The sequence below is a fragment of the Mercenaria mercenaria genome, chromosome 7 (genome assembly GCF_021730395.1).
Source record: "Mercenaria mercenaria strain notata chromosome 7, MADL_Memer_1, whole genome shotgun sequence".
Lineage (NCBI taxonomy): Eukaryota > Metazoa > Mollusca > Bivalvia > Venerida > Veneridae > Mercenaria > Mercenaria mercenaria.
In genome coordinates this window covers 23,330,541-23,355,777 of record NC_069367.1, presented here as the reverse complement: position 1 = coordinate 23,355,777, position 25,237 = coordinate 23,330,541, and the positions used below count along the sequence as shown (strand labels likewise).

Sequence of the window (25,237 nt, the reverse complement as noted above, 5' to 3'; positions counted from 1 at the left end):
ACATACAACAAAAGAAGACTTGTACTAAAACAAAAAGATTAGACAGGATTTAGCTTTACGTCAGTATCATACAAAAATCTCAGACAAAAGTATATTTTCTTTTCTATATTCCATAAACGTAATGTGTCCGAAATAAATTATCCGATATACATACACATACGATCCGATAAAGTATAAAGAGGCATGTGTTTGCAGCAAAACGATTAAGGAATAGCAATCCTATTACAAATCATATTATACTTATATTTTGTTGATGGTGTCTTGACATATTCGATAATGTAAGTTTCTATGAGAATTTGAAGATGAATATCATGTGACGAAACAATGTTCATTGATTGGTCCATGTGTCTTTTTTAACCTCGAATAGTCCCTTGTTATGGAGATACAACAACGCACAGACAAATCGTGGATGAAAAACGTTGAAATATCTGAGTAGTTGAACAAACAGCCACAATTTCAGTGACATTACACTATTTAAAGCAGAAAAACGCCATAGGATCTAAACTGTCTAAGGCTATCTAAATATCCCATGAGATAACAACTTTCCGACATAACAGCAGAACACTTTCAAAATTATTTACATAATACGGAACAATACAGAACAACACGGAACAATATGGATCAAATTGAAACTATTACTTTAAGAGAGTAATATCAATTTGAGGAACAGTTGAGAAATAAAGTGGAGTTAATAAAGTATAGTAACTGTAAGACTTTTTAATTGTTTAGCACGAGCGAAAGTATGCAATGCAAATTCTCGATATAGATATATTGTCCATGATAGTTTATCATTATTGCAGTCATATTCATATCCTTCTTCGTTAACCAAGTGTGGTTGTATAAAATAGCATGGGTTTTATGCAAGAACCTGAGTTGATATTTCTTTATAAGGTTGCTGCTCTGGGAGACTATGCTCCTAATAACACTGTAAAAGTACCCTTCTTAAATCAGTCTATGCTTTTCTTGTTCGCAACTTCATGCAACAATCAGCATATTGTTTTGGACTATTTTTAACAATTTACTAAACTTACACATTCGACAATTTGTTAACGTTTGTCACAATTTGTTTAAAATAAACGTTAATCAATATTGCTTTGCCAGGCCTGTATCTACAATGAGACAAATGAGGTGTGCTTTTTATGGTGGCATGGAGTTTTTGTAATTTTGATACTGAGATATTTTCAGTTGTGTTAAATCAGATTAAAAGTAGCAGCAGTTATGCTTTATTTTGTGATATGGCAGTTATATATGAATTGATTTGGACCTTTGTGATCAACTCAAGTATTGGTATTGGTAGGCATAAAAAAATTGGTAGGCTCCATTTTAAAATCAAGGAAAGTTTGACATTTTTACGCACTTCAGTTACCTGACATACCTTCGTGTGTATGTGTGTGCGTTTTAAATATAAATTAAGCATATTTTCATTTTTATCAACCAAATTTGGGCACGCCCTTGCCGAGCAAAGTGTTCGACATAAAGCAAGGTTTTGGAGAATATGCAGCTCAGAGACACATACTGCGGTTTTTCTGCAGAAAACTAATTTTATCAGAGTCTAGCCGACACTTAGAAGCATAGTACACATACATCTATTTTTCCCCAGTCTGTTTAACCTTCCTCTGTTACCTAGTCTTGCATGTATTCAAATGTAAGCATAAGGGTATTAATGACATGTGTGACTTAAAATATTGCTAATTCTCAATTTCATACTACTTTAATTTATTTTTATCTTTATATCTCTTTTATTATGCTTTAAGTCACACCATTACAATTGTTGATCATATAACATCTTTTTCGGTTTTGATTGTTAAAGAAGACCCATAAAGCACTTTCAGATATTAATTAAGGCATTGGCGGGCACCTGGATAGAAAGTAAGCAAACTAGACGGCTTCGTTATTCTGTTTTGTATCTTTTGCAGAAAAAATAGTACCTTAACGAAAAGATATATTTATAAAGGTATAAATTTGCTTCGCATAAATGTTTTAATACAGATCTGATATGTAAGTTGCAATGTACCCTGAAAACATCTGCATTGCAGTTAATCGGGGAACATCATTCGTATTTGCACAGACCTTATTACAAATCATGTCATTTTATTCCTTCTTTTGACTTGTATCAAGATTCGTACTCATTCATACAGGTTACGCTGTTCCGACCACCCATTAGATATTGTCAAAGAAATGTATTTTAGTGATTTGCAATTTTCTCATGTAGCATACACTTTGTCCTTTATATGAAATCAAATTAACGTTGAAAAGATAATGCTGTGGAAAAGAAAGATCAAATATAAGAGAAATAGTTGATAAAAGATAAGAACGACCTCGACAACTGATTAAACAGAGAAAATTCAATACAACTATAACTTGTAACTTAATCACCCATGTTTAGTTGAAAGTTATTACTCGTTCAAAGCTAATGCGATAAATGTATATAAAAAATCAAGACTTTATTTCTTTCTTGAGAAATAAAAGTTTGTGGGAAAATCTGGCTGATCGAATTTCAAAATGTAATTTTGGTTTAACGGAAAACCTGATGAATGTTAATGTTTTCTTGTGTTGAAATACCGATTACAATTAAACGAGTTTCCCAAAACGCAATGATTACATGCGTTTGTTTATTTGTTTGTTTGTTTGCTTGTATTTGTTTTGTTTGAAGTGTTACCGACATAATTCATGTTATATGGTGACTTTTAAGCTTTCGAAGGTAGAGGAAAGCCACCAGATGCCTTTCGGGGGCATTATTTCAAGTACGACAGTGTCCCTTGGTCAAACCACCGACCTTCCAAAAGGCAGCTGAATGTCTTCATGAAATGAATGTCGACTTTAGCAGGTAATAGTCCTTAAGAGGTGAAAGACGAGTGATTCAAAGTCAGCGACCTCAAACACTCGGCCACGAAACTTAATTAGTATGGAAATGTGAAAAAAATCTAAATATCCTTTATGGTTATGCACCATTAAAATTTGTCATATGAAAAAACAACATTTTTTCTCATTATTTTATAAACATATATGTTCGTCATATAGTGAAAATATTTAATTAATAACCTAATTGCTGTTTTGCAGCTTTATTTATGTACAAAATACGTCGTGTCACAATTTACGCTTTATACGGATCGCTTTAGATTGTTTCCCCTTTGTCGCCTCGATGTATTTGCAAACGCGGCAAATGTAGCGTTACTTGTTTCAAGACAACAACATCTTATGTTCTTTCTTTTTATTTTCAGATAAAAGACAGAAAATGGTTATAAAGTACCTTACAATACTGTGCGAATTGTGCGTTTTGATGGTTTCGTCATCAATAGTTAAACGTTCTTATCAGGTAACGAAACGAAATACGTTAAATATTTTATTTATTATTACTCCAACAAACCAAAATGTTTGATTTGTGAATGTTGTCTAGAAATATATTTTACTATCAGAACTTGTTTCATCCCATGATGGAATCTATCATATGCTAGAAGTTTGGAAATCACTAGCATTTTCTTTCTTCATAGAAAAACTACAGACAGTGGAACCTTTCTAAACCGAACAAAAAGTTCGAATTAGAGGGTTTTTCGGATTAGAAAGGTTTCTATTTTAGAGCGAGAATGATCCTGCCTGTTACACAGGTTGTGTATTTTCATTCTTTTTGAACAGGATATAATTAAATCATAAGCAACATGTAGATTGGTTTAGTGTAATGTCAATTTTAACATGGTGATTCACATATATTCAACATACTTTATGTATTGAATTTTAATTGATTCTTATAAACGTATTAACATTAACGCTAAACTGCCATTCATATGTTTCTTGTCACTAAAAATTTATGAACAAAACTGTCCGTGCCTTCTTATAAGTTATTCATAAATTTACGCCTCGTTAGAAAGGTTACCTAATCTTTAAAATGCATATATATTCGTAATCGGCACTTAATAGATTTAATATGACCAAAGTCTTTCTCTCTTTACAAAGTTGACTTGACTGTCGCTCATGTTTTAACACAAAGCGTATCTATCATGATTGTCTACAGATATTGCCCTTAATCAATGAATTATAACTTCATTGACACTTTTTACTACTTAATATTTAAGAATATTAAAGTTGGAATTGTCACATTAGATGAAATTTATATGTGCCTTGCCATTTGGTAACAAATAAGGATTGGCAAATACATTATTCTGAAGGGTCCGACCAGGTTACAATAATATAACCTTTAAGTAATACAGTTCATAATTATAACTCTTTACACCTCATTCTTGGTATCTATCTCCATGAGAACATATGGGAAGAAAAGTCAGTTTCTTCTTTTAATGCTAAACTCCAAGTAAATAAGCATTTGGTGCCATCTTTCATGTCATTGTTACATCGCGGATGAATGTGAACAACATGACCTCCTGCACTTGAAACGGACGCTCTACCACTAAGCTACTGCTGGTAATACGCCGATAATGCTTCTATGAGAAACCTGACTAATTGTTAACGGGTTCTTCTGATATTTTTTAATAAAATCAAATAAAGTCTTCACGGATGTTCGATATTGAACATTATGAACTTTCTTTATGCATTCTTTATGCATCTTCGGTGCGAAATAAAATGCTTAATCTTGGCAATGCTTCCTTCTGTCTATCAAATAACAAAACTTGTTTGGAATATTTAGAAGAAATTGTACTAGTTGCGAAAAAGACACGATTTATTTTTATGTTTTGAAAATATGTTTAAAATGCCCCCAAATCAATCCTCTAAAACGTTTAACAAATAATAAAGTTCATTAATTTTAATTGTATGCCATAATCAAACACAATGATTTCACCTGATAATCTTGAAAGTACATTTAAACTTCTATTACATCTATTACATAACACTTGCATAGCGATCCGTGTATAAAGATATTTTAATCAGCTTTTAAAGCAAGCACGACATAAAAGTACAAAACTTCAACAGAAAGATTCACTTTCAAATCATTCATTCATCACTCCTACAACATTGAAATAAATGTACGTGTAAATTTATAGATGTACAAAACACAATGACTGAACACATGGTAACACAAATGACTACAGACACAAACATGCGGTAAGAAGGAACAAGTGGCAAAACCACCGTATGGGAGTTCAAACTGGGTGACTGGCACAATACCTCACGTTTTAAGCTTCATCTAAACTTCAAGACAGTGTAAATGATGGGGTGTTGTATGAAATGGTTTGCGACATTAAAAAACAAACGTTAATTTGAAAAGTCTAAAATTGCTTTGGGTACACTTGGAGGTAACTGAATTGATTATGGTCCGTAATTTTTATTGAAGTGTTTAGTCTTGACGCATATGTGATCTGGTTTGACTTGCGCTCTTTTGGCCTGTAATAAATAAGCAAAAAGCTTGAGATACTGGTATTTGTCATCATTCTGTTAAATGTCTGATGTCGGTTTGTTGTTCATGAGTATGATGTAAACATAATAATATTTGATATTAAATTCCTATCTATGATAGCGGCTTTTTATACCATTGCTCTATATTGTTAAAATGCTGAATCCAATGAAAACAAATGAAACTTGCAGCTTTTTGCCCAACACCCTTAGTCTAACAGTGCTATATAGAAAGTAAGAAATCTATCATCGAAAGAGAAGATTAAACATTTCCCTTAAAAAACCCCCACTCTTTCCTTGTATTTAAATTTGTACAATGTCATGTTTTCATAAAACATAACTATTCGAGTACTCTTTGAAGGGTTAGTCCATGTGTCTGTCGAATTTTAGAGCAAAATATTTCAGATAAAACAGCTGATTATTATTGCAAAATGTTTAAGTCACAAGAGATACCGAACAAATGCCGCTTCAAATTAGAGAAAATCCTGTAAAAATGAGCCACACAAGAAAAAGCCAACATAGTGCATTTGAGACCAGCATGGATCAAGACCAGCCTGCGCATCCGCGCAGTCTAGTCAGGATCCATGCTGTTCGCTAACGTTATCTCTAATTGCAATAGGCTTTAAAAGCGAACAGCATGGATGCTGACCAGACTGCGCGGATGCTGGTCGCAAATGCACTAGTTGGTTTTCTCATGATGTGGCTCAAATGTTAGATACTATTACTTGTAAGAGTGATCGCTATTTCTTCATGAACATACAGAGACACAATTATATACATCTATGTTTAATTGTTGGATTATAGAGCAGAACTACACTTTTATCGCCGTTCAAAGAAAGCGTCCGCGCAAAATCAAATACTAAATTATTGTCTTATTGCCAGCGGATATGACATTACCTTAAACAAACATTCAATTGTCATAGCAAACTTTCAAAATTCTGGTGAAATGTGAACTGAATGTGAACTATAACGTCAGGTTTTACAACTATGTTCCATCATTCATTGGTTGCAATTTATATTCGAATATATTCGTCGTTTAGTAATTAGTCATCGTCCGTTTACCATTTTCGTCAAACGATATTTCCTTTGAAACCGTGCCGTGGACGTTGATGAACTTGGGCCTCGATATTTCTTGGATAGTCCTCCCCGAAGGTTGTTTAAAGGGTTTGGCTTGGTTCGCTTAAACATATTTTTTCCCAACAATGTACATAATTATATTTAAATACAATCATTACAAGTACAGTTGATGGAAAGGATTAGAACGAAAGACAAGTCTTATAGAGTTCTTCTCCTGGCTTAGTTGAACATGAGGACCGCCAAAGTAAAACATAGAAAACTCTTCAAACGAAATCTCCTAAACGACTGATCCTATTTTATACTAATTTTACACAAATATTTTTCTACGTAACTTAAGTAAAAGTATTCAATATTGCCAATAGGGTGCCTGGTCCTTTAATACATTGTATAAAAGCATTCTTTTCAGAATTAGCTGCCCAATTTTGTAATAATTTTACGCAAATTTTCTTATGGTGCCCAAGAAAATATTCCGCATATGGGTGATCGTCTACTTAAAGTTTGTAATAGCTAGTTTTCCTTGTTTTGCCGCGTATGGTGAACAATAAACAGCTTAAAGACTTCTTCTCTGAATCCTCAGGCTATATTTCATTTGATTTTTTTGAGAAATTTAACGTTTTATACTGGTTTCAGCTGTGAGCCATATGGAGCCATCATGCACCTTGCTACACAGGGGCTTCCATGGCCGTGTGGTTAAGGTCGCTGACTTAAAATCACTTGTCCCTCACCGATGTGGGTTCGTCCCTCACTCGGAGCGTTGAATTCTTCATGTGAGGAAGCCATCCAGCTGGCTTACAGAAGGTCGTTGGTTCTACCCAGGTGCCGGACCGTGATAAAGTGATGCAAGGAGGGGCACCTAGGGTTTTCCTCCACCATCAAAGCTGGAAAGTCGCCATATGACCTATAGTGTTGGTGCGACGTGAATGTAACAAAGGTTTTAAATGTTTAGTGTTCATATGTATGCATTATCGTTAAAAGAAAATACATCGCATAAAATAAGCGCATGATTTCAGACAATGGACTCAGCTGCTTTAGATGTTATAAACGCAAATACATAATAAAATTTTTAATAAAGCAAAACGGGAAACAATTTGAGAAAGGACGAAATGTACTTTCGGTAATAATGTGATGCTAAACTTTTATTAAGTTGCTGAATTCACTAAGCGGACTCGTTGCACATGTGGTATTGTAATGTAAAAACAGAACATTTTCATTATATCCGTTGGATATTGTGTTTGTCTAGACGCTATCTGCACTTTCTATTGTTGTCTCGTGAATAAAGTTTTGCAAAAACAAGTATTTAGAAGACTTTATTAAGCGAACAAGATGTCAACAACGTTAATAACAGTTTTACTTCACTCATTTTAAAATATATTGTTTGTTTGTCAAGCCTCTACATGCTGAACATTAATCCTGTTCTCATATTATGTGGAACAATCCACTGCAGTTCAAGCGTAACCGCTATCATAATAACACATTAAAAGAATTGCTTTTTGTGTATTTTGTAAACCTTTAAATTTATAATCGTAGAAAACCATACTGACGATATTTCATGATTTAATAAACAAATATTCTGGACGTGTAAAAAATAGTTCCTTATTTATTTTTTATAATCTTGGTATTGTGCGAGTGTTTGAGCAATTCAGGGCTGCCGTTTTTAAACAACAAAAACAAGCAGCCACGGATTCTAGAATAATTATGAACTTTATATTCTCATCGAAATATTCGGAATCACTCCGCTCTATGGTTAGGATTATGGTTAGGTTATGGTTGAAATTGGCCTCGCTCTGAGGCAAACTTAATTTTACATAGAGTTGTATAGGGAAAACCTTTAAAAATCTTCTTGTCTTGAACCACAATGCACAGAGCTTAGATATTTGGTATGCAGCATTGGCTATTGGACCTCTACCAACATTGTTCAAATCATGACCGGTCTATGCACAAAGAAATGTTGATTCTTTAGGCGTATCGGTTGAAATGTCACTAAATAAGCACTGGCTATCAGTCCTTTCAGGGCTTTGATTTTTACAAAGCTGTACACATCTTGCGGCGAAGCAATTTTTGGTTAAGTATTTTAAATGTTAGTTTGTTAATTGAAATTTCACACATTTGTTCACTGTCATGACCTTACATATAAAGTACAGTAACACCATTATATTGCGCATTCACATTTTTAGTTAAGCGTTTGTATATACTGTAAGCTTGTGTCTTAGTAACTTGTAGCTCTTGCAGGAATAAATTTGAACTTCACACACTTGAGTCATTGTGCTGTGACATGACATGCAGTACCGGTGTCACATAACTTTGTTTCGCGTTTGTATGAAGTTATGCCCCTTTTTCGAGTGAACATTCTCTAATTTAACATTATACAAACGGTGAAAATTTTATTCTTCAAATTTGCTCCCCGTTTTGCGCTTCGGTAGTTACTTATTTCTTAGACTATATTTTCGTTATTTAAATTTTTACTGTCTTCCAACAGCTCTTTTTGCTTAGTTCCCTTAAATATGCTACTGGCTGACAAGTTTTGTAAATGTTCAATTTTGTTTAAGGGCATGAGTTTTAATGTGAAATTTCATATGTGCCCTGTTGTGCGTAACGCACGAAAATGAGATCATTTTAAAATTTCCAAGTACTACCGCTTCCGAAAGGCTTCGACTATTGGCGTAACAGGCTAAAAGCAAAACAATCATTTAATAGCTTACAAATTGCGTATTGAATTTCTTTAACTTTGGTCCTAAACTGTTTCTATTTTGTTATAACGAACATAGTACATCTCCTTCCGAAGTGACTAAAGATTAAAGATCTTGACGTTGCATGTTGTCGCAATTATATTGTCAATAAATTAAAACAAAATATGCTTCTTTGATGCAGTTGACGGAAACCATACTACATAACGTTAATAAAGCGACCATATGATTTATAAAGTAACAATGTTAGCAATTACAGAAGCAAAATTCTAAACAAAAAAGTTGTTTTTGAAATAGTATTCTTATCTAATTTACACTCTAACACGACCAGCAAATAACCTACATACATGTAGAGCAAAATCTATCTCGGGTTATTATGCAATAAACCACTCGCGTGCATTGACGTCATCCGCTCCAGGTACGTAGCACGGTCGTAAAAAGTAGTTATCATTTTTTTGTAATACTGCTGTACTAGTATGTCGTGTTAGAATCGAAATAACGAGTTCCCAAGTGTGATTTATCGTAGAATAACCCGAGTTTTTCATTCTTATGCGAAATAATATATCACTCAGGCCTACGGCCTTCGTGATATATTCTTACGCATAAGAACTCAAAACTCGGGTTATTCTACGATAAACCACGTTTCGGAAGTTATTATTTCTTAAATATACCAGCACTTTTGCGCAATAAATGCCCTTTGAAAACTTGTTTGACTTCTTCTGTGTCTCGTGATTTGTTCTACGTGCGTATAAAAGATAATTATTAACAGGGAAAAAAAAAACAATTCTAAAGACGTTGCTTGCAGGCTTTCTTTCAGATTTTTAATTTAAATTTGATTTTGGAAATATAATTTGCCTCGCTTGTTTGAGAATATCTTTGTTTAAAAGATACTACTAATAGTTGTTAAATTATGTTATTTCATTGCTGTCAAGATTAATTGCGTGGTATTCAATATATTCCTGTTTCATTATCGTTTGTATTTTTTAGTAAGATTGTTCAGTAAATAAAATTAACATTTTTTGTATTGATACTTTCATTAATAATTACAGTATGTTTAAATGTTAAAAAGTCACATTTAGGTGAATAGAAGTTCCCGAAGAAAGTGAAAACAGAACAGAAAAATGAACATTCTCCAACAACGGATAATTCCTAAGGCTACGGAAGTTTTATAATATGTTTCATTGTTGTGGCGACGTTAGTAATTATTTTATTTTTTCATAAAAGTGAGACGTGGCATAATTTTCAAACTTTGAGTTTTGCCTGCAGAAAAAAACACCGCTTCTTTCAAATTCCAAATAATTATACAAAAAGCTGTATATTTCCAAGAAAACTGAAGTAATATTGCCTTCAGACATTTAAAAATAAAATCAATTGTAATGTACCATGTTGAACTACTTCCTTCCCTACTATTTAAAATAAAAAGATATTCAAGCTATTCCAATACTAAAAGAAATCTTAAAATCGAATGGAATATACCTAATCTACACACCTTTTCTTGAAGTTGTTTTGTCTTTTGTGGTAAGAGTGGAATGTGTATAACTTTTAGCGTAAGTTAGAGCGGCAGGTGTACATGTATTACTTTTGTCATTTGTTAGAGCGGCAGGTGCATTACTTTTGAACTCGTTTTAAGCGGAATTTTCATTCTGACATCGTTTCAAGCAGAATATTTATTCTTTATATATCGTTTTAAGGGATTGTGTATTATTTTTGACATCGGTTAGATGGGCATGTGCATTATGTTTGACATCGGTTAGACGGGCATGTGTATTATTTTTGACATCGGTTAGACGGGCATGCGCATTTTGTTTGACACCGGTTACATCGGCAGGTGTATTATTTTTCACACCGGTTACACCGGCAGGTGTATTATTTTTGACATCTTTTAGACAGGCAGGTGTATTAAGGATGGGTTTATGTCCGATAAATTAGCGAAAGCTTTACACAAAAAAGATTTTATTTGTTTCTATCGAAATACGATAAAACCTTTTTAACTTACACTGCTAGCTAATGTGCCTCCCGAGGAGTGGCTGCTATAGACAAGTTTAACAATGTCAGTTTTTATGAAATGCTGAAAAAACACGTTTTTTTTATAGTTTTAAAACGTAACCGTTTGTTTTTGACTCGAAAGAATTCTCTTGGACCTTGTTTATTCAAAATATGTTCACCGTACCTTTGTGATTTGAACTACTTATTCCAAGTCTGCTGATTGACTGTTTGAAGCCAAATGAATGTAATAGTACTCTAATGTTTAATTGGAGAATCATTACATTCTAAGTGGCTACAGCATTTGGTCATCAAATCCATTTTACTTAAGAGATACGTGAATGTTTTGATTGCTGCTTTAATTTACTGATTGTAATTCCATGTACCACAGAAGTTTGACATGTTGAAACTCTCTGAAAGGCCATTTGAAAAAGGACGGTGTGATATTATATCCACTTGACAAAAGTCAGTTATCAGATATTGTGCATGTCTAAATGATTTTAGTCAACTAAAATGATGAAATATATAAAAATCTTTATTGTAAAGTTTCTTTCTGGAATACTTTACCTCGGACGTCTTTGGTAATAGGGGTCATTCCAATAAAAAGATATGAATTTGAACAATAGGAGGAAGACACTCAAGGCTTTAGTGACATTTCTAGTTAGATGCTTTAGCATTTCGGAGCCACTTAATCTCGAAAAAGCAGAGTACCATAAATTATAACGACCAACAATTGATGTTAACGTTATGTCGATTAAATATAAAAAAAAAATGCTATAACAAAAATTGTTATGACTTAAATAACATGAAATGCTGTTATGGCGACTACAAATCAAAAAGATTTTATAGGGGCTATATATTATATTGTAAAGTAAACTATTCTTACGGCAGTTATAAATCGAATTGCAGTTACGCCAACTTTAAATCGAAATGTTGCCTTTACAACTAAAAATCGAAATGCTGTTATTGGGACCATCAAAAAGCTCAATTGCATCTATCAATTCAGCTGACGTTAAGGCGTCTATTAACCATGTTAACTGAAATCTTGTTTTGACAACTATAACTGAAACGTTTTTAATAACGACTATAGACTGTATCTGTTATGACGAATAGTGAAATGCTTTTTTAGTAACACAAACGAGAATATTGCCAAACAATAAGTGTCCCCTACAGAAAAGGACATTTGTCACATACCACGTTATTTTGAATTTAACTTGATTGAAATGCTTGCATATTCTTGAAATTAGCTACAATCTATAACAGTTTAAAAAAGTAAAAATTGTTGGAAAAAAATCCCATTGGATTTTTCGAAATTTATCAGCAGACTGCTACTTGATACAAATTACGTTCTAATAAACAAAATATACAATGACTAATTGTTTTTACACACTTTGATAAAAATTATGTTTTCCGCCCGGAAAAAATCCAGCACGCCAAAATATGGGAAAAAAAGTCTAATTGGACTTTCAAAAATTCCAATCGGACGACATATATCCGATTGGAAAATCCAATTGGACAAATTGTTTTAATCATTTTTTTGTACATAAGGAAATTAAAAACAATGCAAAACTATATCATTTATTGCTCATTGGCCTCTAAACTACCATCTAAGCTAAAGCAGAAGTTTCTTAGTCACTTAGAAATAGTAGTGAAGTTTGCCAAAATCCTGGTTTTGCAAAGATATCCCTGTGGCTGTTAACTACCACCTTTTTATAAGTTAGTAAAGGAACTATAAATAAATATCTATACTAAGTATTTTGTAACTGCGGTTGGAAAGACAGATGAATCAACGAACGGGTAAAGGAACAGAATCAAAGATTTGTATATTCTACATATAAGTTTCTCGGGTTTCATAGAAAAAAACTCTCGTGAAACTTATAACGGTTTGAAAGAATCTGACATTTGTGACTGAGAAAAGGACAGAAAATGGACGAACGAAACAAATAAAAAAATAAATATGGGCATTTTAACAAGAATCATATACCTATTAACCAAAAGTGAAGAACACAATTTCTTGCACTTTTTCAGTAAATACAGAATTCCATTTAGTATGATGGTTGGGTAGATGGGGAGTACACCAGACGCCCCTCTAGTAAAAACAAGTTGGGTATTAAATAATGTAGATAGTGCATTTGTTTGTTTGTTTTAGGTTTAACGCCGTTTTTCAACAGTATTTCAGTTATGTAACAGCGGGCAGTCAACCTAACCTTCTGTACCAGTACAAACCTGTTCTCCACATGTAACTGCCAACTTCCCCACATGAATCAGAGGTAGAGGACGAATGATTTCAGACAGAATCTATTTTATCAAATCATCACGGAGAGCATGCGCCACGCCCATGGCTCGAACTCCCGACCCCGAGATCCGTAGATCTGCGCTCTCCCTATTGAGCTAATCGGGCGGGCTAATGTTACATATATAAGCATTAGTAATTCCCCGCATAATATACATTACACTTGAATAAAAATATATATTGTACACTGCACTACTATTAGATGTACTTTGCATCATAGTTGATGTGGAATTATGCTGAAAACAGCCTTTCAGGTATGTCGTCTGCTATTAACTGAAAACACGAGATGAAAAATGTACCTTTCCAAACACTACTTTTAATCATTTAATCATTTAACAATGACATTCACGTATACTAACATTCGTATCCAAGGTATTTTCTCCGCACTTTTTTTTTTACATTGTAATTGCTCAAGCAAGTAATTTTCTGTTTCTTGTTTAATTAAAGTGTATTGAATTAGGATAATTACTTTCTCATGACCTATATACAAGAACTTTGAAAAACTAATCTACTGTAGATTCTTAATATAATTGTTTCCGCCCTAGAAAAATTGATAATTAGCACGGACTCCAACCATGGGAAGTCAATTAAACAATCACTTTACTGTGAACTTTTACAAGTTGTATTTTTATTTGTAATTGATTAGTACAATTTTGTTTGGTAAATCACTTGACAGTGTATGCAAAATCGAAGTTTAATAATTTTCCATAAAAATACGAATAATCATAAATTTGTACCTATCCTAAGTATATAAAACGCCTCGGTATCCTGGTGGTAGAGCTCCGCTTCGAGTGCTGGAGGTTGTGGACTCAATTCCTGTCCGCGTCATACCCAAGACGTGAAAAATATAAGTTGTAGAACTTGTTTCACATTCGACCAAGAACAAATTAGTATAAACCGTACAAACATACGAACATAACTGGAGGAGTGGACATCAAGTGCTACAAAGGTTGAGACAGCTGGCTTTCGGAGTAGACGTAGGTTCGTAGATGAAATATGGTTATCATGTGTACAGTGTACGCACACTTATAAACTTTCATATCCCTTTCCATTTTAGGGCATATAACTAAAACACATTTATGAAATACATGATATAGCGGGTATTTACAAAAATATGTCGTAAATGATACATCAGCATTTCTACAAAACTGGATATTGCTATAGCATTTTATGTATTGTTTTTGGTTTAAATTTAAAAAGGGATGTTTTTTGTTTCGATTCAAATATATCTTTTATGTTGAAATAGTGGAGTGCTATTTATTAGCATACTTAGCATACTTAAGGTGCAAAATAGTAGGCCTACTAAACGCAATGACATAACCGTATTTTGGCTCAGTTTGGGGTTAAACGTACCGCGGAGTAGCGTAGGAGTCCATAAACATCACTGAGTTATTTTGCACCATATAACTCAATTCATGAGGTGCGAATTAGGTGAAACAGCTTTGTGTTTTATCATTTTGATTATTAAATCTTTTTATATTAAACAATTGACAAAATATGGCAGCACTCCTTTGGCGCCTGTAGGGTGCAAAGTAATATGTGACACGACGTTAATATAACAATTGCTTGTATTGACGCCAGAAGACAAAATGATAACAATTAATCATAACAGATGTAATCATTTCACCGTGCAATAGCATCAAATTCTGAAACTTGAAACTCTCAACCCAGGATACAAAAAAAAGCAACTTGCTCAGTGCAGAGCAAACACAAAAATTTACCCACGCAAGTTCATAAGACAAATTATAACAAACATGAGGACACAAAGTGTATCAGTAGAACGTGATCATCCATTATTGGCAGTGAATTCACAAAGGCGTTTCACTTATGCCCGGTCATATCTCGTAAATATGATTTAGTTTCTAATCAATTTAACGTCGCTGTATTCCCTCTATTCACTGTGGCGATTTATAGATTTTGATGCTCCTATATTTTCTATTGTCGGGTGACACTGAGCGTATGATATTAAATGTGTTTGTCATTTAATGGTTTCCTTGGGATCTGTTGTCCTTTTACATAAAGATTTATTGGGCTGGCGGGTCACATAGTTCTTCATCAAATATTACTAGGTGAAATGTTAAGAGCCAATTTTGTCCTTGAAAGAAATAACACGACCTTCTCTAATCTCCGGTGATACTATCATGTGGGCTTAACGTTGCTACAATTTAAGACATCTAACTAGTACTAAATTAATTTCATATTGGTGTTTTCATATTGACCTTTCGTCGACTGTATAAACTAATTATGATCACACTTCAGTTAAAAGAAAGCAAAAGAAAAAAAAAACAGTTATTGCGTGCAGTGTCTGTATACTGGTAATAATATATCTCAAGTCGATTTTAATGACATAAATAAATTGTATTAAAACGGTATGAAAAAAATAGTAGTTTTTTAGAAGCTTAGCCATAACAATGAAAGCAATATTCATGACAAGTATGAGCTAAAAGCTGAGTTTGTCGAATTTGCTTTTTAAAAGTAGTGACTACATCAACACGCTTCTTGCTATGCTATTTTTATTTTCAGTTTTAGTTTTAAAAGCCATATTGATGAAGCTCCCTGCTTCTGTTATTAGGCCAATTCACTGTAGTTTCTCGATAGTTTAAAGACAATTTATAGCATATTCTCTGTGTGTTATTCTTGAATGAAGCTGTTAGAGTTGTGCCCCACAGATTACAAGAATGTGGACAGTGTCTCGTATGTATATTGGATTTAAATGAACTCAAATGTTGCAGACGCGGTTATGAAATTTTTGTGACTTTCATTAGACAATGAAATAGAAAAAATGGAAACCACGGTTCACACAATGAAGTCTTATCCCTGTGATGAGTTCAGATACATTTTGGCGTCTGCTCATGATGGCAAGATAACTGTCAAAGGATCATTTTTTTTACAATCATACCACTCAAGTGGTTTTTCGGAATAGCACGCTACTTCCAATTAAGAGGTCACATATCTTAATTCCGGATGATGTGTTTTGTTTTTATGTAAATGAAACACGTATAACCTCAAATGTCTACAAATCTAGTAAATTTTCCCAGAGGAGGGCAGATTAGTGTTGTTGAGAAGTCCTAAAAGAACACAGGAAATGTTTACTAAATGGCGAAGCTTGATATTGGCATTACACAACAAAACAAACATGCAAACAGTATTTCTTCGAATAGTATTTGATAATAATATATCGAAATGTACAAAAATTCTATTCTGATAATATGGCAAAATATTTTTTTCCGTTGTTTTATAGCTACAGTGACATTACTCTTGTGCCAACCCTCGTACATTCTGGAAATACCTGACTAGATTTTGTAAAATTTAAATGTTCTGAACTTTGCTATTTCAAACGCACATTAAAATAAAGAATAAAATCCTACACAAAAAGTGCTATTTGAATATCGTAACCAAGAGCAAAGACAAAAGGCTCACAGCACAATCCACATACAAAGATCTCAACTAACCCAAAAAAACTCTTTACATGGAAATATATGCAGGTACTCACATATATACGACATATGAATGGAACAACGTGAACAAGAGATACCCATATACTTGTTCGGTCACCGCCTTAAAGGGGGCGGTTTTAAAAACATTGGAGGGTTTGAATTGGTTTACTTGCACTTTACAGAAAGCTAGAACAGTTATGACTATTTATGCTTTGTTGATGTATCTGTTGTTCCTTTCAGGATTTCCCATTACAAATGTGCCCACAGAGTGCTGTTTGCTCAGACATCTACGGATTGCCGTCACAAGGTCTCGGACCAGCGTCCTATATGATTCAGTTTAAATGCAAATGTCCGAGCGGTTCTGAATGTCCCTCCATGCCTGGGCCACAAACGTTAACGACCGATGTAGATAGATGGCAAGTATATTCACAATAATAAGTAGAATGTGTATAACACTTTTTTTTAAATGACACGTGTCTGTGAATGGGTCACAAATTTCAGAGTAGTTCTGCAAATTTGATATACATTGTACCAAAAGTCATGACCTAACGTCACCTTTCTGGATATTGGACCCACCAAGCGTAAAGGAAAGCTATCCTAGATGAATGTCTTCCCATTACTAAATTTTATAAGAAACGTTCTAAAGATAAAAAATGGTAATGAAAATGTTGACACCTGCTCTGCTTCCAAATAATACCTTCGAATCTGATGAAGTTTGAATGGGATTGTACTTCAAAAGTAAAACACTGATCGCGATAGTAACTGTTTATTTTTAAAGGCAACATCTTGATTGATAAATGTAAAAGGTTTTATTAAAATCTACGTGGTATAAATGTTTCTTTTTCGCAAAAAAGAAATCAAAACTGTGAGTAATCTAATAGACTCCCATTAAGAAACCTTGCGTGTTTTTCGCGACAATGTCGTCCAAATTGCAACGTATCCCACAGACTTCATTTGTAAAAACTTGCACGAGGTCTGAATTTTCAAAATATTCTAATGTGCATGTACCGAGAACGCATGCACTACATGAAGTTTCGTAAGTAGGTTTCTGATATATATTGACTATACTCTGTTTCTTGAGGAAAGATATTGAACGACTTGCTGGCTAAACACCTGAAAATACTTGTAAAGATTAAGTCTTTATTTTTCTCTCCAAATATTATGCAAAATAAACGACAGTATATAATCAGTTGCGCTAGCACCTACTCTGAAAAAAATATATTGCTTACATTATATTTCCTTTCCATTTGTTCAGCATGTGTTATTTAGCTTATCAAATTCCATTTTTTCGTTTTGTTTGACATTGAAATCAGCTCCTCTGCCATTACATTCAGCATACAGAACAACTGCGACGATATTTGAGGAAGGTTCTCCCTGTTACATGCGGGCGTCATGAAAAAACAATGGCACGTTATCACTAAGCGGCGCTATCATTACTTTGGCGCATTTCCATTAACTGTTCAAGCAAAGTGAACGTCAACATTTTTAATGGAACAATATAGGGGGAATGTAAACATTATTCTGTGTATCGCAACTACATGTCAATAAATTACAGATATCAAGTTAATCATCTGCAGGACTCAAACTTCATCAGCGGATGAAGATAAATGATTTGCACCGTCAAACAACTATGTGGCATTAATTGAATATAATGCCATTAACTGAGTCAATGTTACTAGAAGTTCGGTTTTTTCCTAACTAGATAATCATCAAATGCCAAAAGAATTGATGTGCCTAATTTGTGAATATATTCTTTTTTTCTGATTTGTTTGATTTGTAAACATACATCAAAACCCATAAAAACACCTATCCTTTAACTACCATATAAAGACTAATTGTGTTACTGATGCAATCAGGTTTAATTTATATGAAAAACTCATCAGTTTGTTTAATCAATTTCGATGCTTCGGAACCTAATTATACATTGTTTGACCATGTTTTTAACTAATTAATTAAAATTCTGGATCAATGAAATTAATAAAAGCGGCTTTCATCAAATATTCTATCATCTAGGTTTTATAAAGTGAACGAGTAAAACTATAAGGTAAACATAAATTCTATTTAACACAGGCGCTGACTTCGACATTATCGTCCATATATATTTCCAAAGTAAACTACTTTTCAAGTTTAACCAGTTCCACGTGTATGGTATAGAAACAAATCATTAAATTCCTCTTAGAATGAAATATAAGTTTTTGTTTACTTTTATGAAATAAGCTTGCGTTAATTTCTTAAAATTGTAGAACAAAGGTTTTTCATTTATCACATTTATTTGTAAGGTGACACATTTGACTTCAAGCGTTTTATCAAAGTGACTGTTCACAGAGCTCTATTGATCAAACTTATTAGTTGGCCTTTGTGGTTGACCTTTTCGAAGCAATTTCGGTCTCAATAAATCAAACTTATAAAAAATTAATGACATTTCATGACATTTCAGAAAACTTGAAAACAAATCTGTAAGCATGACTTTAGAAATTATCTTAAAAGGGTGATATGATATTTTTTTAACTTCATATTGTATCAATTAACAATACGCCAACGCTCCTATGCACATTGCTGAGAGGTTCAAGCATATCTGTTTGATGAGGATATGTCGTTTTTGTCCTAATAACAATTTTTTTTGTGTTATTGTCTTATGATATCAAGTTTATGGTACAAAAGTGATCCTTTTCGTAATGCAGTCAAGTGCGAAGAGTAGTATAGTGTTATACAACGGAATAAATTTAAGTAGTTCCGATTACTTCGGAAAGGCAAAATAATCTATCATATGATATCAAACTAAAAGGGTTGGGCTACAATGCTTAAGGATTACTTTCCCATTAAAGTTGACATTGTGTTTAAGTAAAAGAGCTAAGCTGGAAAAGGCCTTTGTCGTGGGAGAATAGAATAAAATGGTCCCGGCTTCAAAAGGTCAAAATTGGCATGATATTATAGACAGACGGAAATATTGTCCTCTGTAAGGAAAAGACATTACATCAACTTAACCTGATCGCGTACTTCAGTATCATATATATTTTCTACGTGCTGGGTTTGCAGTTTGATAGACCAAATAATACGTTGTTGTACAGTGCAATTAGTATAATGTTTCTGGTAGAAAGTATTTTGTTATAATGTATGAACATTCAATCATTAGTATGCATTTTTAGTTCGGGCTTGTGACATTTTTGATAGAAAAACCCTTCTCACCCTTTTGTTTGGTGTCGTGCACGCGCAATAAAAGTTTTGCATCTAAACAAATTTTCTAGAAACTACAAACCGAATGCTTTGAAATTTCAATATGTCTTTACATATTTTATCAAAAGTATGTCCTTATTTAACTGAGGAAAACTTGGTGAAATTTGAAAGGTTGAAGATCGCCAAGAAATTATTTTGCAAAATGACTTACTGATGATGTTATAGGATAAGTTGCGTACATCTGCCTGAGAAAATGTATACAATATTGCTGATCAGACGAAAAGGAGTAGAATTCTCATTCTAGTTAATAGCTCAGTTGGTAACTGGGTAGAATTGACGACCTTCCGTAAGACATCTGGATGAGTTCCTCGCATGCCAAAATGAAGCAGTCTACAACGAAGGCAAGTGTTCCAACCCGCATCGGTGAGGGGTTAGTAATTTGGAGTCAGCTAACTTAACCACTCGACCAAAAAAGCCCCTGAATGCAATGCATATTTGAAATAATGCGTAAGTTCATATTAACAGATGAATCGTCAGAAATGAAGAAATATAATTATAAACATTTAGCATGATTTTTCAGGTACGGCTTGTGTCAACCTGTTGAAGATATACCTCAGTGCCGCCAACCAGGGGAGATCGCAGAACAAGTTATCGTTGACGGCCCCGAATTAAGTACTCAGACATATGTTAAGGTTAGTAGAATAAACAATTTCAATTTATTATACAAACTAGTAGATTTATCAACACTGATGTCACTACGTCATAAATTTTATCATAAGAAATATCAAAACTGTTATGAAAGCGAGTTTGAAGCTAAGCAAATTCTAATTCCGGCAATCCGATGGCTCTGATATAGCATATTCTCTTTGATTATTATCACTACGGTACTCATATCAGTCAGTACATCAGAAAGGAAACATGGAATTTCCAATGAAGCAATTTTAGTCTTTATTACTGTACATGAAATTTAAACAAACCTAAAAAGGTTTCATTTTTAAAACAAAATACTATCTACAGCGTTGAAACGGTAATTCGATGATTATTCGTCAAATAGTGAAACAGTTTTATCTGCTGTCCTGTACAAGTAACTGTTTATGCGTAAGAGATATGCGCAAGAATTCTCCAGTCGGGTGGCTCTTGTCAAATGTATACATTTTGTTATTAATCGCAACTGTGAGAAGCCGATTTGCCAAAGTCAACAGTTCAAAGTCGTTCCGCAACTTTGGACAATTCCTTAAATACATACCCACGGAAAAATGTATACTTTTTAATATTTACATTCACTATATATCTTGTTTGAAAAAAGACGTTTATTTTCTTATAAACATCATTGGTATATAATATCAAGGCCGGCCCTTTCCACGTGCCTGTGTAAACCGACGTCATTCGCAAAAATATACCCAAAATGGCGTTGTTCGAAAAATTCTTTCAAAATTGGACGCGAAAAAAAAAAGAACAATAAATAACAGCTTTATTTTTTTTCTCACGGTATAGATAAAAACTAAATCGACACGATTGTAAAATTTTCCCTGGATTTAACGACATTTTAAATAAAAACCAGGAAGTGTATTGAATTACAATCGAGCGTGGGTGGGGCTTTTTGGCTGTTAAATCTTGATGTTAAAACGACAGTTATTTTGGTTTTCTGTAAATTATTGAAAGCAAATCCCTTGTTTTTGTAAACGTTGCATGAAATTGTTGTCTCTGGTGTCATTATTTTCTAGTAATTAAACAACAGTTTTGGTTTTATGAAATAATCAAAATTCATGTACTGGTTTAGTAAATAACATTTTGTGTCACCTTTTAGATGGAAATTCTAGTTTTCCGCCTTAAACATATTAGGACGGTGGGCGTGTGCAGACTGGAAATCAAAAGTTTTTACTTAAATGCAGCTGTTTTGGCTCTTAAATGACCAAGAACTCATTCTTCCATGATTGCCTTAAGTCTTAAATGCGGCTCACTTCAATGAAGCTCCTGTCACAAAGTTCAAACTTGACAAAATATGTTTGCGTTTCATATCGTCGAGCTCTTAGGTGATTGAGCAATTGCTAATACAGCTGTCTTTTTCAAGAATATTTTTGTTTTGTGTCTTTCAAAGGATAATACTTTTTACATTTTTACATTTTTTACAAAAATGCATTGATTTTAAAGCTGTGGGATTGCGGCGATTTAACAACAGATAGAACAATCGCAGTACCAAGTCAAACTCTTTATGTCAAATGTCTAAATATTTAATGCAAAGAAATATGATTTTTCTTTTGGTTTCGAATAGAATCAATGATGGGTGGTGGACGGATAGCTCAGTGGTTTGCACACTGGCCTTCCAATCCCGAGGCCGGGGGTTCGATCCCCGGCAGCTACTCGGGAATTTTCAGAAACGCTTTTCAGTGTTTCCCACCCAACTAGAGGTGTACTGGTCAGGAACCCAGGCAATCCTTGCGTGTATTAGTGCTATACACTGGGCACGTTAAAGAACCAGGCTGTCTATTCGCAACGAGCTAGGCTAAGTAAGCTGGACAAGCCTGTATCTGATTTCTGATCTCTCTTTCGTGGGGGCTTTGTCTCACTCTGTCCCTCTGGTCAGATCGCTCTGTGTCTGTACTAGTAGAGGATGAATTATGCGCCCTGTGTGGCTGCATTTGAACTATGTAAAGCGCCTTTGAATTGATCATGAAAAGGGCGCTATACAAATTGGTATAATAATAATAATAATAATAATAATGACACAAAACTAAACTGGATGGCAATAAAACGTATCTATCTTAATATAACTGTAGATGGACAAAGGCTTCACTTTATACAGGTACAGCTCTTACTTTCAGGTGCATTGTACGTGTCCTGGTCATCTATTTAATGACCGTAGTCCGGCAACGGTTTGGAGAGATTCAGCCCCCAGTTCCAGTGGTGCTAAATACGTGCACAACCTTATGTGCAATAATGGTAATGGTAAGATATTGTTTGTCATAATGCACCACGTGCTCTTTAAGTTTGAGGGCCCGCCATGCAATGCGGAAATGTCCATTTCGTGTGCTATTTTGGCCTCTTTCGGACATAACAGAAAATTTGTGTGGTTTTTTTTTCATAACAACCTAAAATGTCGAAATTATATACAAAGAATATGTATTCGAACTGAAAATGCCCATTGTCATTAAAAGTCCGCTACCTAAAGAACACGAAATAAGGCTTAATGACGAACCATACTTTTAAGTCAACTAATTGAAAACTGATATTAGTATAAGAGGAAGATATTATATACAATAGTACGATGATCAGTTTATGAGTGGACTATTTGTAATTTGTAAAACGAATATTATTAGTCATGTACTTTACAATTATTTTCATACGTAATCTAATTAAATTATCTACGTTGCACACTTCTAAACGGTATCAAATATGTTACCTTGAAAATATACCAGCAAGTTGTTATGCCAAAATAAGATTTCAGAGAAATTTGCCACAAAATTAGATTCATATTTTCAGCAGAAACTTGAAATGCACACATTATATTTACTTAGTGGAATTGGTGTTTATTCTCAGGCATGCATTAATGTTTGCCTTTTATTAAAGAATAAATTCCTATCATTGCAGAATGCTACATACAGGTTTTCTTATCGTATTTGTTTTGTTTTTGTTTTGCAGATGACTTAATGACAAAACGAGGACGTTATGGTGGCGGTGGGAGCCGGTCAAGAGGACGTTTCTATTTTTACAAAAAATAAAAAATGGCTGCATTAGTTTTCAATAAACGTTATGCTCATTTAAATGAAATGATATATAAACTTGAAGTTAAAAAGACTACAATGCATATTCAATTACCATACCGCCGGTGAATGGCTTATTTTGATTTATTTAAAAAAAATGAAATAAAAGAACCCGCACTATTGTTGAGATAAGCAATTGTTTTAAACGAGCCGAATCAGCGCTATAAATGCAACAAACATGACAACCACAACTTTTGACAAATGGGTCACTCTAGAGCTGTATCGCATAACATTTATACCATAAAACAAATCTTATTCTACACTCAATGACTTTACAAACGCCTTATTCATTCTTACGGCAATTATTTCATTCTTGCAATTTGTGTAGAAAAATTTTGTTATTCATTATCTCCAATGATGTACAGCACATCTTTTGTGAATCATTATATCTGCACGAGGACCTTTCGTTGTAATTCATGACATACAATATTCACAGCGTTGATATACAAAATGCTGTATATCGCGACGCGACAAGATCAAACAACATCCAATTACTTCAATAGATTTTTTAATAGAGTAATAAAATAAGAATCTATAATTACAAACATTTCTAGACAGGCTGTGGTAAAGTGAACATTATTTGACACCACCACGCGAACAATTTAGTTTGCGTCAAAGTCACATGTGTTGGCGTGTTGCTACGTAAAGTCAGCCGCATATTTTATCATTGGAAAAAATGGTCAATTTACCTACCTGTTAACGATGTATAGGCCAAAAGAGAGATTCGATATTCAGAACTTATTGGCGGTAATCACGTTTCTGTTTGTACAGACAAAATTTCACCTCAAAACACTTACCTTTTATGTATGTTTTACAAATATGTATACTATGAAATTTTTCTTAATGTCTAGATCAGGTGTTTTAATGTTCTTAAGTGTATATCAGCCCATCGAAGCAACTGAATATTTGTGCGTTTACAGACTTTGAATGTTCTTAAATTTGCAGGAATGTGCGCCGTGTAACATGAATACTTAGAAAAAGACTCTTTATTTTTTTTACTCGATATTCATTTTTATCAACTGCATAACATACTAATTTTAAGTAAAATGGGTCAAAGAAAACGTCTATAAAATTTGTTAATTTAAAAGCAATCTTACTTTGTACTGTAAAAAAGATATATTGTGTTAAAATAAAGCTCCTTACAAAGCTGTATTTGTTTCTCTCTTACTGGCATAAACTGAATAAACAATGTCCGACAGAAACAATGTAATGTGTAACTGCTACAAGCATGAAACATAAAACGAAGATATATTGCTACAAAACATTAGGTAGTGCAGACGCAAACCTCAATTGTTTTCCCATTTCGAATATACAAAATCTTTCGGGAGGAAAAGCGGCGCAGAATGTTGGATTGTTTTCTGGGTTGCTGGAAAAAAGCTGGAAGCACAGAACTCGACCAAGACATATACAAACTGAATAAGTTTGACTGAGGTAATGAATATAATCTGGAACGTAGGTCCCTCGGAAGCACCGAGAACAATGCAAACA

At 33.7% G+C, this 25,237-nt stretch overlaps 1 protein-coding gene across 3 annotated transcripts in view; it reads left to right on the top strand.

Moving 5' to 3' along the window:
• LOC123554750 (uncharacterized) overlaps positions 1-24,901 on the top strand; it is a 41,925-nt gene extending 17,024 nt beyond the window's left edge. For 2 of the 3 annotated variants that reach the window (XM_053547785.1, XM_053547787.1), the window contains exons 2-6: positions 3,222-3,316; positions 17,055-17,230; positions 20,569-20,680; positions 22,811-22,934; positions 23,628-24,901. In XM_053547785.1, coding sequence (XP_053403760.1) covers positions 3,222-3,316; positions 17,055-17,230; positions 20,569-20,680; positions 22,811-22,934; positions 23,628-23,707 — 587 coding nt within the window. In that variant the 3' untranslated portion in view covers positions 23,708-24,901. The remainder of the gene's footprint in view (positions 1-3,221; positions 3,317-17,054; positions 17,231-20,568; positions 20,681-22,810; positions 22,935-23,627) is intronic. The other variant, XM_053547786.1, reaches the window with a different exon arrangement.
• The last annotated feature ends 336 nt before the right edge of the window (positions 24,902-25,237 follow it).